Raw genomic sequence first — 14018 nt, 5'->3', positions numbered from 1 at the left:
AAGACAGATATAGGTTCAAACCACCAGCAACTGGTTAATCTTTAGTCACTTCGTGTTCAACCTACACAAACCAAGCTAAGTTGATAAAGTCATCAAAATACGCTCATTGGACTCTTAAATAGTTTTGTACAGACGTCATTATTTGCAATTAAATTGCACCAAGTTTCCATAAGTTTTGTTAAGCTGCTCCCTTTTCACTCAGACGGCTACACATCGATTCTGTAGAGGCCGGCGCTGGTTGTCATGGTTTGGGTCAAGTCAAGTATCACACTTGTAGAGATTAATTAGGACACGGGATTTAAGCACTAAAGCTGTTCTAATTAGTCAGAGTGTTTGATTGAACAGCGGTCTGCAACAAGAGGGGTGACTTTCTTCTCCCAATCCGTCAAAATCTGTCAAAATCCTCACTAAGTGGGCACTAATTTGAGAAATTATATCAGCTGTGAAGTGAAGAGTGAAGGCGGTAGAGTTGTGGAACTAGTGGGGGGTGCAGCTGATGCAAGGCGCTCTCGTGGGGGGTTGAGAAGCGGATTGTTCCTTGGCTGAAACGTTGAGGTGAAGGTCACGACCTGCTTGGTGGTTGGAGCGCATGGTGTTTAGCGCGGGTTTGATCCGCGGCCAAGGGGCAGGAAACCACCGAGGCTGCGTCTGGAGCCCGTGCTGCCGCAGCGCCGACTCATGTCGCCGTGAAATGTGGAGACTTTGAAGTAGAAAGTGTGAAACTTGCCTCTTGATGATTCCTTATATGATTACTGGTGTCGAGTGGCTTTGATTGTGGAAGTTTACATGAGTTTACAGTAGTGAGAGGAGCTTTCATTGCTCTTTCAATCGCCTATTTCACTGTGTGCTATGAATGTGTCCTATTAGGATACGGTACATGTGGGCACAGCATCACAGGCATCTGAACCGTACGCCTTTAAAGCATTACAGCATAGTTTTACTATCTGGAATGAAACTTATATTTCCTAAATAAATGCATGTTGAACTGAACCCAACTGCCAAATAAGCTCCTCACTGGACGTTTTATAATGTCAGCCTGTCTTTGTGGGATTTACCTTTTCAACATTTGTTTCGTTCGGTTTCCTAACAAATGTTCTCTGACTGGAACCCGTTCGTAATCCCAGAGCACCATCGACTTAACCACTGGAAAATGCACCACCTGGTTTTTTAACAGGCATAAAGTCTGAACGGAGTTGTTAATATACTAGCGTTACCCTAAATAATGAAGGACATGCTGGGAAGCTGGTTTTCATTGTGCATAAGTTACTGGGGACGTTTTAGGTTCATATAATGAATTGAATATGTCTGTATTCCAAATATTTCCTTAAGCTGATTACGGCCCACAATCAAAGCGCTGTGTGCATGAAAACAGTTTTCCGAGGTTTTAGCGGGAGCTTTATGCTTGTTGGTGTGAAGAGGAAACCATTTATTGCTTTACAGCTGAGTTGCTCTAAATTGAATGTATCACTATAACCTTGTGCCTGAGTGGATGTGAGGAGGAGAACACTGACTGGCTCTCTTTGTGTGTCTCTGACCGACAGTGGGAGGAGGTGAGCGGCTACGACGAGAACATGAACACCATCCGGACGTACCAGGTCTGCAACGTCTTCGACAACAACCAGAACAACTGGGTCCGGACCAAGTACATCCGACGCCGCGGCGCGCAGCGCATCCACGTGGAGATGAAGTTCTCCGTGCGCGACTGCAGCAGCATTCCCAACGTGCCGGGCTCCTGTAAGGAGACATTCAACCTGTATTACTACGAGTCCGACACGGACGTGGCCACCAGAACCGCGCCGCCCTGGATGGAGAACCCCTGGATCAAGGTCGACACCATCGCAGCAGATGAGAGCTTCTCGCAGGTGGACCTGGGCGGCAGAGTGATGAAGATCAACACCGAGGTCCGGAGCTTCGGCCCCGTGTCCCGGCACGGCTTCTACCTGGCCTTCCAGGACTACGGCGGCTGCATGTCGCTCATCGCCGTCCGCGTCTTCTACCGGAAGTGTCCGCGCGTCATCACCAACGGGGCGCTGTTTCAGGAGACGCTCTCTGGGGCCGAGAGCACGTCCCTGGTGGCGGCGCGAGGCGTCTGCATCCCCAACGCCGAGGAGGTGGACGTGCCCATTAAGCTGTACTGCAACGGCGACGGAGAGTGGATGGTGCCCATCGGGCGCTGCATGTGCAAGGCTGGGAACGAGCCTGTGGAGAACGGGACGGTGTGTCGAGGTACGCGTGGAACCCGTGCTCGTGAGGTTCTTTGTGGGGTTAGTGGGTGAGAGGTCACAGGTGCAATCTCCACACAGCGGTTCTTCCGTGACAATCGTTGCTAACCTTCGTCGTCTTTTACCCACAGCATCTACTGATCGTAGGTTCATATCATGTTTATAAGGTTTGATTTTGTTTCTACAAGTCAAACCAGGAGAGAATAGTCCCCCCTGCATGTAAGGATTCACTTTACTTGCACGTGCAAATCTGTCAGCACCACATGTACGATCACCCAAATTTCAATCTGACAGAAGGAGAAAATCTCCCTACAGAAAATCACTGCTCTGTGCATATTTAGGAGAACTTAACAGGCATTTGCAGGAAATAAGCACTGCAATTTCCAATCTGTAAAACTGCAGCGTGCATCCTTTGTTGGTGGAGTGGCTCCTTCCATCCACGAGGACAAAGAGGATATTTTTCAAAATTGCCTGCATTTTCCTATCAATTGGAATCCCTCAGAGAAAAATTGATTTGGCTTTTCAGAAACGTCAATGCAGCCAACATTTACCTGTGCCATGCCCTATCCGCACTGTGGCAGGTGGTATTTAGTCAGCGTGCTTAGAAATCTTGATCACTTGAAGCAGCGTGACGGCGCGTCGCCTGCAGACTGCAGCCCAGCACAACAAACCACCCACCTGCGTCTCCCATCGCCGGGTTGCATCCTCTCTCGCGTGCGCCTGTAATTACAACACATCCCCCCAGTGTCTGCGTGCTGGGATGGGAAACGTGATGGGTGCTGCCGCGCAAACACTGCCAGGCTGTTCAATGACTGCTAATGAGAACGGTGACCAGCTCCTCCTTGAGGAATACAGGACAATAAGAGGCACCGGGAATCAACAGCCCTGCATAATTACACGAATCTGCTTGTTTTTCTGACCTACATGTGATTCGCCGCATGTGGTGGATTGGAGCATCTCAGGGGTGTCATGGCTGCTTCTGTGCTAAACGGGATTATACAATTAACTGTTGTCCACTCACCCGGGGGAAGCGTGGTGATCCAGGTCACGCAGCGCAGGGCGTCAGGAGGAGGTGGAGCTCCCACCTCCTTCCAGCTCAAACTGCAGCACCTGCAGCAGCTCCAGTCTGTGTGTGATCCCCACACACGCATGTGTACACACACACTCAGATCTTTATCCTCCTCTCCGTCACTTTGTCCCCTGATCGTGTGATAAAGTCGCTGAATATTAATTTTTCACGAGGATGCATTATTTGAGAGTGCAGAAGAGAAGGCTGTGCGCAGAGATGGGTTTTTCTGGCTCCATGCAATAGTCATGAGCCTCGGCGCGAAGAACATGAAGGTGTGTATCCTACAAATAGAGAGACTAGAGCAATAGAGGGGATTTTGGTGGCTCCTCTGCTCTGATTGGCCTGTATAGTTCTCTTCCTACGTACTTAAAGCTGATATCTGGGCTTCAAACATCAAGAAATGAAACACTGGCGTGATGAGTGACAGATGTGCTTTTCAGGTAATGCACTGATTATTGAGCATTCATGAGATGTCCTTTTCTATAGCTGGATTATGTAGCTATGAAGACGAGATGAAAGTACTATTTGTACAATAATATTCATATTGCAGGCAACGTTTTGTTCCAACATCTCTGCAACTAAAGGTGTAATTACGCATGTAACAATTAAATCCTTGGCGGGGATCCCTGGCAAATAATTAGGCTGTCATGAAATCTGTCACAATATTGACAGTGGGAAGGGGGTGCTTACATCAAATTGCCAAGGCCCTTTTCTTCCAGATTGTCTTACGAGCGAGATTAGGTTTCGGCTCTAAGAAGCGTTGGGAGCGGAGGAACCACACCAGGGCCTTTGAGCAGAGACGGCCCTGAAAGGAGGGATCTGATTTCCCTTCGCAGCCTTGAAGAGATGGTGCACCACAGAGACACATGAGGTCCTGTTTGCTCCAGAATGAAAAGCATTCTTTCTAGTGCGGCACAATGAAGCCATGTTCATGGGTGGAATTGCAAACTCACTTAACAATGCCCATGTGGGTTTTCTGCCGTAATCTGATCATCTAACCTCATGCTATTGCAAGTTCAAGGGTCCCGGCTGTGGGAGCGTGGCTTGTGTTGTGGGGCAGTGAAGATGGAGACGCGGCGTTACAGCTGCGCAAACGTCCTGACACATGTCTTGGTTGAGTTTTGAGGGAAAATGTCTCATGTGTTGACGTATAACATACTAAAGGTTTTATATAGAAAAGAAGCACTTAAATATATTACATACTTTCTGCAGTTTATCACTTACACTCTAAATAATTTTATACGAAAATAGAAATTAGGTGTCTGGTTTTGAAATGCTTCATTAGTTTGTAAATGTCTTTATTAAATATTACACCCAGCAAGATACATACCATTATATACATACTATTGTATGGGTTTGTTTTAAGGCCAGTCAAGTAGTTGTGGGGGATTTAATAATGAAAATAGCAGGTTCAAGCAATATTTTTAGGTCACAGTTTGTTGTAGAGGCTGATTAGAAACAAGGTTCCTGCAGCAGAGTAATTAGATTAGGGAGTAACGGCTTCAGTGAGTTTTTTTTTATTTTCCAGCCAAATGTGGCTGTAGATAAGAGCTGTGGGGATCAAATGCAAAGGTAGGAGCTGGAGAGACATGCTCGCACGGAAAAGCCGAGAGGAGGAGGTGAAAGCAGGGAATGAGCCCCACCATCACACCGTCAGAACCCAGTTATTGCCGCGTCTTCGTCTGGAGAGGGTTTAAGGGTGGAAATCAGCGTAGCGCAGACAAATCCACGCTGCTGCCTTTATTTCCCTGGGTGCCTCTGTCTTTAATGGCAGCTCTAATTGACTAACAGTGCACGTGAGGGGGGGGCACTGATGACTGAATGACTGTCCTGGGTGCTCGAACAAGACGCGAAGCAAAACAAAACAAACGCACCTCCTCCAGGATTCTGCTGCACTGTAAAAACAAAGATGGAGGAAGGTTCGTGTCGGGCTGCAGAGGAAATGGGATGGAAAAACGAAGGGAGAGAATGAGGAAACGGAGGAATAGGAGGATGTCACACTTATTCCAGAATGATGGCCGCCTCAGCTGCAGTTAGGGGCCGTTTAGTTAAGCATAAGGAAAACAAATCAGTGCTTCAACAGATGTTCATTACTGCAACATTGGCCTGTTAAATGCTAAGAAAGACAACACGGCCTAATACATGCACCATAGCTGCCATCGCTGATGTTTTTATTTAGACCCGACAAATGGCCTGTGTAGTGAGTCTGATACAGGCGGCGTCTGTGGGCGGTGCACAGTGTAGGGTGTTGAAGCAGCAGGGGGCCAGCAGGCGAACTCCAGCACATGTCATTCTGTGCTCAGGCCCCAGGGAGCCTTTGGGAGCCTTTATTCCCTCCTCCCGCTGTGATGCGATTCCAGCGTGGCCAGGTGTTTCTCCTCGCTCTCTGCCAGGCGGCTCCTCCTTTGTCTGCTCGCATCCAGGGGGAGGGGGGGCTGCGGGGAAAAGGAAGTCGGGCCGTCTCTAATGGCAGGAAGCAGAGCTGGATCACATCGCGTCCTTTTCATTGCGGCCAGGCTCAGATCGGGTCGTGGCGCCGGGTCCCGGCCTCACACCCACCTTCATCAGAGCCGGACGTGATAACGAGAACTCTGATCCCCACGAATCTCCCAGAAAACAAAGATCGCGGCCGTTGAGCCCCATGTGTCTGCACGTCTGGCCTCGCTCCGTGTGCCCCTCTGTCACACTGCTCATTATCCCCCACAGTCCTCAGAATCTCGGGTTCCGCCCGTTTGACCTCGCTTCCCTTTTTCTCTTGGCGTTGTTGGTCATTTTACCAACTGTAAAGTCCTCCTGCAGGTCTGGTTCTTGCTTCGAACGCCTGCGCCTGTCTCGCACTGAGCCCAGAGATACCAGAAAGCCCAGTGACCGCAGACAGTATCTGGGCTTTCTCCCTGAGAGCAGAGCCTGAGCAACCTGGGACCCTGTGGTTTTGGTCATGATATATTTCCCTCAGACAGACCGTCCTGACGGTGAGGAAATGAAAGCTGCTCTCTGTGTGGAGATCCCTCCATATGCGCCTCTGGTTTCTCATCAGAGGCCAAGGCTTTGTCAAAACATCCCCATGTGCTCGCTCTCACATGTCCTCGGCTCGTGTCCTGTTAGAGGATTCCAGTCGCTCCCGCCGCCGAGGGAGTCTGATGGATCAAGCATCTGTCCGTAGAAGATGAGGCACAATCAGGCTCACGGCTAAAGACAGGAATCCCTCTCGAGTATCGGTGACCTCGTTTTCCGACGCGTCAGAACTCGGTCAACACTGGGAGACGATCGCGGCGTCTTGTGTTCCGCGCCGCTGACCCGTTCGTGTCCGGCAGTGAACTCCACACGTGCAGTTTGCAGCTCGGGCCTCGAAACCAGGAGGACGGTGGTTCCGACTGCAGCTGGAGTTTTATGTGGCGGCAGCAGAAGATGCTCCTGTGCACTAATGTGTACGAGGAGTCAACATAAATAATGGTACTGTAGGTAGAAATAAGAAAACACATCTGTTATGTAAATCACCAGGTGTTTAGCGTGGAGCCGTTGAGCTTTGCCAGCAGCGTCTTACGTAAGCGCATAGCGCTGGACTTCAGTACAGTAAATGCAGGAACAGATGCTTCAGATAATGGATTCTAAAAAAGGCGACATCACCCGACCGATGAAGATCCCCGTTAAGGTTGGGCTGATTAAAGATTAAACGGGTGCAGGAGTGGGGCTGAGCGATGGGAGGTGGGGATGGACCCAAATGGGAACGGCAGCGGGTGGAGCATCTCCACGCAGAGACAGAGATCTGTCCTCTCATCCGGTCCTTCCCTCGTATCGGTGTTTTCACATCCTGAGTGTTACCTCCTCTCTGCCTCAACAGGAACCCAGGATGCACCGCTGATGCAAACTCAGACCCACCCGCTGCTGGACGTGCACTAGATTATCTGCTGGACGCTGTGGGGCTCATTCGCCCGTTGACCGTGCGTCAGCGCGACCTGTAAATCTCCAGGTTGTCGATACGTCTCCTTCGGTGCTGTTAAGATAAATGCCTGCGCTTTAATTACCTGGCAATCAACGTGATTTAAATTCGGTGCTGTTCACAGAAACATAAAGGATGAGTTTATCCAGTGTCTGTGGCCCAACAGGGGAACGCAAACACTAAGTACCCTTGGATTGAAGGACATCGCAGTTAAACTCTGTGAATCTCTACGAGGCGTTCGTGTCCCTTCGAGTCAGAGCCAAAGCAAAGCATTTCTAATGGGATTTGCTTCACTCTGGTCTTCACCTCTGAATGTTTACAGTTCCCAGAAATGGCTCCGGCTCTGAAGGCTTTTGTCATCGTCCTCCGAGCTTTGTTTGGGTTTGATATAAAACGTACGGAGCCGAGTCGAGCTCTCACCTGCGTTTCCTTCGCCAGGTTACAAACTGTGCGGTCACTTCTGTCGGAGTGAAACCCTAAACGATGATGGAGGAGTTTGGACGGGGCTTGGTGACGTGTAGCGTTAGCATGTTTTAGTTTAGCGCGTTGTGCCAAACACAGAGTAGACTATGAAAGGGATCGCACACACAAACTATTGTTGTGTTTTGTATCGTTTTGTGAATGTTCCAGCCCCGCGTTTCCTTCTGCTCCACGTTTTGTCTTTTTTCACAATAATGTGCTTTAATTTTCTCGTTAATGCCTGATTTCCCTGCGTTCCGTCACACGCTGTCATCCTGTTTATGCATTTTGGTCTTCATCACATACTCAATTAGGGCTGTAATTGTGCAGGATGGGCAGACTTGATGCTGGGCAGAACACAATCTTGGCTCTCGTGGCCCTTTTCAGTCTGAAGGCCGGTGGAGGGGGCTGGCGTTGTGTTGCTGCAGGGGATAGATGGGCTTTGTAAATGGACTACTTACAGCATTTTCTGGATGTTAAAACTTTTTACTTCCCCTTGGGCAGCTGCTAAGCAAATAAATTACTCAATATAATGAGTCGTTCCACTCTCCAGTGGAATTCCCAGGCTTTTGGCTGAAAGGTAGTGTTCGACGTGCTTTCTCGCTTTTTTGTACAGAACTGGGTTCATGTAAAGGGTACATGTTTTAAACCGTGCTTCCGAAGATAAAAGGCGCATCACCCTCCGCCAGGCTAATCCTTATCTAGTCAGAAAATTCCTTCCAGTACAATGTGAACGGCATCGGCCCGTCCTTTCTTCCTCTCCACCTTCAGGATTTTTCCTGCAGTACCTTCCAACGGTTTACACTGTAAAGCCTTCAGGGATCCTCTGTTTATGCTGCTTTTCTATAGAGCGGGAGGTGAGACTGTAAACAACAAGCTAATGAGGGGGCTGCTCTGTTTTGCCTCGTGTGGAAAAAAATAAGTCGCCTGAGTGGAAACGCGGCGCTGGGGTGTCATCGTGTTTTCATGCCTGGATCGTGTTAGACAGTAATTACGGCTTCATTTCTGCATTATGCTAAAGTATAGCTTTTGGATCTCATGTAAATTGAGAACCTTTACATTTCCGGTAATTCTAGACAGCGTTTGCAGTGGATAATGTTCTGAGCTAAAGGCTGAGTTAACGCCTGTCTAGATTTAACAAATGACCCTCGCACCACAGATGTTTTATCTTAACGCTGGTTTCCTTTATTTATTACAGTCTATTTGTTTACTTTATTAACACTTCAGAGCGTTGTAAATACAATGTTCTACAAAGAGACTGAGTCGAGGGCGATTTACAGTGAAACACTAAAGCTAGACAGAACAACGTGGAGCTGGGCTTCTGAACCGGACATTGACCACCCAGCAGTGTTTACTACGAAGCCCGGGTCGGCCGTGCACTGCGTTGATGCCTGGGAAATGCTCACTTCGTGCTGGGACCAGTGTTCTGGTTTATTGTGGTCACCTCAAGGCTGTGTGGTCCCGGCGGAGCTGTTCTGCAGGCATTTTCATGTGCGGCGTGTTTTCACCCTGCACCGCTCAGTACGGCGGCGGCTCGACACGCACCCCTGCAGCACCAGCATCTCCTGTTTGTGAAGTAACCGGCACAAAGACCCATCTGGAATACATTAGTCAAGGTTATTAATGAGATTGTTTTGACTCTGCTTTCTCTTCTAGAGTTGTTTTTTCTTCCAGGGTTTGGCAAATGCAACAAGTAACAATGAGAATGACAGGTGACAGATAAGGTTAGAACCCATGAGATGAGTAGGTGTCAAGAGACTGGATCCCTCTCCTTTAAGAGTCATATGTTAAATCCTGTTTATGTCTCTGACACCTGTTTTATGTACTATGATGTGACTGAACGGGTAAAGTTTGGAAGTCTAGTAGGTCAAACTTTTAGCCATCGCATGAAACTAGTCCCACAGTTAGAAGCGCTGTGTCTCAAACTGTGAAGGTTAGTGTTGTGACATTGACAGTTATCTGAATGTGACATTTCCAGGCACCATGAGGGACCCTGAACCCTCCACCGAGACGCTTTGGAGCTATCTGCATCTAAAATAAGCAGCGCCGCAGTGATCCGCTGGAGTCAATTCTTCTTTGCTGTGCTTTGACAACTCCTCCTTTCGACCTTCTTACTAAAAATAGCACTTGGTGTATTGATTTTGGGGTCGGCATTCGTGGCGCGCCTCAATCATAGCGACCTACTTCAGACTGCCTGTGTTTTCTTTGTCTTAAGACTGCAGGAGGACGAGGACACAACCACGCGATAATAACTTCAATAAGAACTTTTTACTGGAGCGTTGAACGGTGAGGTACAGTAGGCTCTCAGGACCATCAGGGCTTTTTTCTTACAGGATTATGTGACTCAACTGGGCCTGCAAGCAGCGTGATTAACTGTGGATCATTCACAGTGTTACTATTAAACTGCGGCAATGGGGAAAAGGGCCAAAAACGCTTGGCAACAGATGACCTGACTCCATCTGCGGGTGCACCGCGCCAGCAGGCAGACTTCCCGTCGCTGAATGGCTGTTTATGATCGAAATCATGGCTCTGACGTGCTTCGTTATCTGTCAGTGTGTTGGTGTTGCAACAGGGATGGGCATCAACAGGATCGCTGTCGTGTTATTCGAGGCAGCTCAGATCCTGGAACACAGTTATTGTGTTGATAAAAACAGCTGGGTGACAAGCCTAAACACTCAATTTATCTTTTTGCCCTTCCAAAAAACACAGCTGCCCCATTTAGGGCACGCTGCAAGACGCCTTGACTTGTCAGAAAGTCCTGGAGCGTGCCAACGGAAAAACAATGCGCGAGATGCTGGTTAGAGCAGATTTAGCGTCACTCTATTCTATTAAGCTCATTTAGGGATTTTAATTTCAGTAGTTTATCCAGACGAGCGACTGCGGCGGCATCGTCATTCATCTGGGAGATTCTTGTCAGCCACATCACAAAACCCACGAGAACACGAGTCCTGCCTCTCTCTTTATCCGTTCCCCGACTCTCCAGGCAACAGCACAATCGGGCCTTTGTGGGCCCGGCTTGTCTGTCATCTCCCTGGTTCTGTTGATATGGGCCTCGTGCTGAAAGTGCGGTCTCTCCAAGCGCTGGCTAATTGAGCCTGTCGAGCCAGAGCCCGTTAGAGCGCCGATAAGAAGGCGTTTCACCTGCCACGAGCCCCTGGGTGGTTCCCTGCGGAACCCAGAACAAAACAGAGCAACCGAAGGCGGAGTCCTGAACGTCTGCTCCTTGATTTGTTACCGGCGCTGATTAAAATTGAAATGTTGTGATTGTAATAGATCTAAGAAGTAATCACTGGGAGTGCACACAGTGTGAGCGAGGGGTAGAGCAAATTATCATTCCAGTTAGATAGGACTTTAAAAGTCAGATACGCTTATCCAAAACTGTTGATGCAGTCTATGGAAAGAGCCCATAAAAATCACAGACCGGAGCTGCAAGTAGTTTTTTAATCAATTTCTTCTGTCTCTGGTTAAGGGAGTTGGCAGAGGTCCACAAACCGAAGGCCTTGGATGTTTGCCCTTCCAATTTCCTCATCAAACGTCTATGCAGCGAAGCAGGACCAGCGGTGCTCCTCCGTCGTAGCCCGGCCCAGACCTGCTCACATCGCTGGTGCACACCATTTTCTGCCATTTAGTTTTAATCTATTTAAAACAACATGTGATTAGGATTTAGGAAACCTGAACCGATGCGAGGCACATGTTGCCAAATGTGGCTCTGTGTGGAAACCACACCTCCAGTACAAACTGTAGTCCGAACAGGCGCATGAGCAGAGGGACTCTGAGTGTTCGTATTGTGTCCTTTACAGAAAAAGGATTTAAGTTTGAATGCAGCTGGCATCATCTTGGCTAATCTTGATTAATCACGCTACAGCCCATTACCAGACCCTCACTTATCAATGTATTATTCAATTTACCTTCTTCATTAGTAGCGTTACAACACTGAACGACCATCGGTGCCGCTGAACTGGATCTATCTGTATTTCTAAAAGGATCTATCATCTTCAAATGGGCTTTTAATCGAGTTTGCAGAATTTATGCAGATGTTGTTTGTTGTTGGTCAGTGCTCTGCTTTTCCTGATGACGAGGGAGCTGCTGGTCTCAAGCATCTCGCTGTATTTCACCGAAGCCGCCTCGCTGGCTGGTTTTGACCCGACCCGGCAAAAAGGAGGAAACACGGTATTAATTACATGGTAGCAGTTGGAAACCAGTTGATCCGCTCCCATGCAGATTATGACGATCCAAGCAGCCAGCGTTTGATAGAACCCAGAGAAGTTAATCAATGGGTTTCCCTACTCTAAATTCATCTGAGTAGATGCTTTAATATCCCAGAAGTCATGGAAAATTGATAACTGCCGTTATTTTGTAATGTAAATCTTTAAACTGATGAAACCATTCCTCTTCTTTCCGACATGTCAATGGAAAATGGATGCAGCAGTAAAGAGTAATTTGTCACTTGTGTCAATAATGGATACGACTAAATCAATAAGAGCATCGCGCTGAGAAGAGAGTGAGGAGTGCTTTAGCAGCTGTGTGTTCGTTTTTTGACAAATGTGCTTGTCTAAAGATGAAGGAGCTGCAAGTCAGCGGTGACTGATAACAAACGCGCACACACACTATCAGGTTTGTATCATCTTTGTATTCACAGTGTTTTTACAGCTCTGCCTGCAGAACAACAGCATTATTCTAATCGAGGAGCCATTTGGTGCAAACCTTGCTAACAGGGGGAGAAGGGCTGAACGCTGGGTGAAACTCAGCAGCAGCCCGGTTGCCACGGTAACGGAGGGCTTGCCTGCGCCTCCCTCTCCCTGCCCTGCCCCAGCAATGGCCCGATCCCTCTCTGTGTGAGCTGGGTACTTAATTTCACTGACCCCCCGGGTTTGAGCTGAACAGCCTCCATTGATTAGGACAAATGGAAGGTAGAGCAGGCAGCCAAGCTCCTCCTTTATCAGGGTTAAGGGTGCAGTCATAGAGGGAAGGAGACGAGGAGCAGGCGGATGAATAGCTGAGGGATCCCTTGTTTTAGATGAATCAGTGACATATTTAAAGGCTAATTAGAGCATCTATTCACTCAGTATACATTTGTAGGGGCCACCACCTCACTCTGCAGCCGTGATTGGGCTATTTAATGTATTCCTCCTCTAAACAGCAGCCATTAAAGCCTTCAAATGAATCTCCTCCCAACAAAGCCGGCCCTTTTAGGCACAGGTGTGATGGTGCAGAGTGGAGCTCCTGGCTGCAGATGCGTCGCCTGCGTCCGTCAGGCGTCGGCCGGATCGTGACTCGATGCGAGTCCTCCGCAGCGCGTCGCGCCTCGAATCTTCATGAGCTCATTATCCGTTTGACAAGCGAGGCCGATTCTGCTCACGTGAGGAGAGAATTAACGGCGCCTTAATGGCACAACAAAGCGCATTGTGAGGGACATGAAGCTTCCTCCTCTCAGTCTAAGTGATGTGTGTGTGTGTGTGTGTGTGTGTGTGTGTGTGTGTGTGTCTTTAATGCATGGATGTCTGCACACACACTCACTGCGGGACAGCTGTTGTTTTTTTTTTTCGTCTTGTAGATCATCTGGATAACGGGAATCGCTCAGACTCCCTGCTGCCTCATTAAAAGCCTGCGGTCAGAAAGCCCTGATATGATCGTTAATAAATGCCCTCCAGGGAGAGATGCTGGAGAAATGAAACCCGGCCTGTGAAGGCGACACCGGGTCCGGCTCAGGGTGCTGCTTGTCGTCTGTGCTTTGTCGGAGCAGTGTGTTCCCTGTGTGTTGGTACCAGGGCAACACAGGGACAGTGACAGGATTCAGCACCAGCTGCTCCTTGCAATGCCACCCCCGTCTCCCCTTTCCTGCCTCCCCCTCCCCCCGTCCCCACTGACTGGACAACACGCACCCCCTTTATGCCACCTGTCCGTCAGCTCCGCGGCACCTCGGGAGCCTCTGTCAGCGAACGCGGCGCTGACGCTGGCTGCCTTTGTTTGGGTTCTGGTAAAGTCCCCTCTCACCCCCCCCTCGCCTTCCTCCCTCGCCTCTCGTTCTCACCCGCTCTGAGCTGTCCTACACAGACACAGACACACATCCAGGCTGGTGATTGCCTCTGTCAGCTATTTCCTACATCTGCCTCCAGGCACAAAGGACCCCGGGACGCTGCCGCTGCTGCTGCTCCTCGCTCGCCTTTCACCTGCAGTGGCCAGGACGGCGTTCGGCGCTGCTGCTGTGTGTGTCTGTCGAAGCAGATAGTGGAGATTGGAATCAGCACGAACATGATATTTTACACACAATTTCCAAAATGGCAGCGGTAACAAGTTGTTTATTTCACGGACCGGGGTGGTGGAATTC

The 14018-nt window shown here is 49.0% G+C and overlaps 1 protein-coding gene across 4 annotated transcripts in view; it reads left to right on the top strand.

Annotated features, from left to right (window-relative positions):
• Positions 1 to 14018, top strand: part of ephb2b (eph receptor B2b) — an 86323-nt gene that overhangs the window by 39757 nt on the left and 32548 nt on the right. For all 4 annotated transcript variants that reach the window (XM_029150318.3, XM_029150316.3, XM_029150317.3 and 1 more), the window contains exon 3: positions 1542 to 2226. In XM_029150318.3, coding sequence (XP_029006151.1) covers positions 1542 to 2226 — 685 coding nt within the window. The remainder of the gene's footprint in view (positions 1 to 1541; positions 2227 to 14018) is intronic.

This window comes from Betta splendens, chromosome 5, assembly GCF_900634795.4.
Source record: "Betta splendens chromosome 5, fBetSpl5.4, whole genome shotgun sequence".
Taxonomy (NCBI): Eukaryota; Metazoa; Chordata; class Actinopteri; order Anabantiformes; family Osphronemidae; genus Betta; species Betta splendens.
The sequence above is the reverse complement of the archived record's forward strand: the minus strand, read 5'-3'. Positions and strand labels throughout refer to the sequence as shown.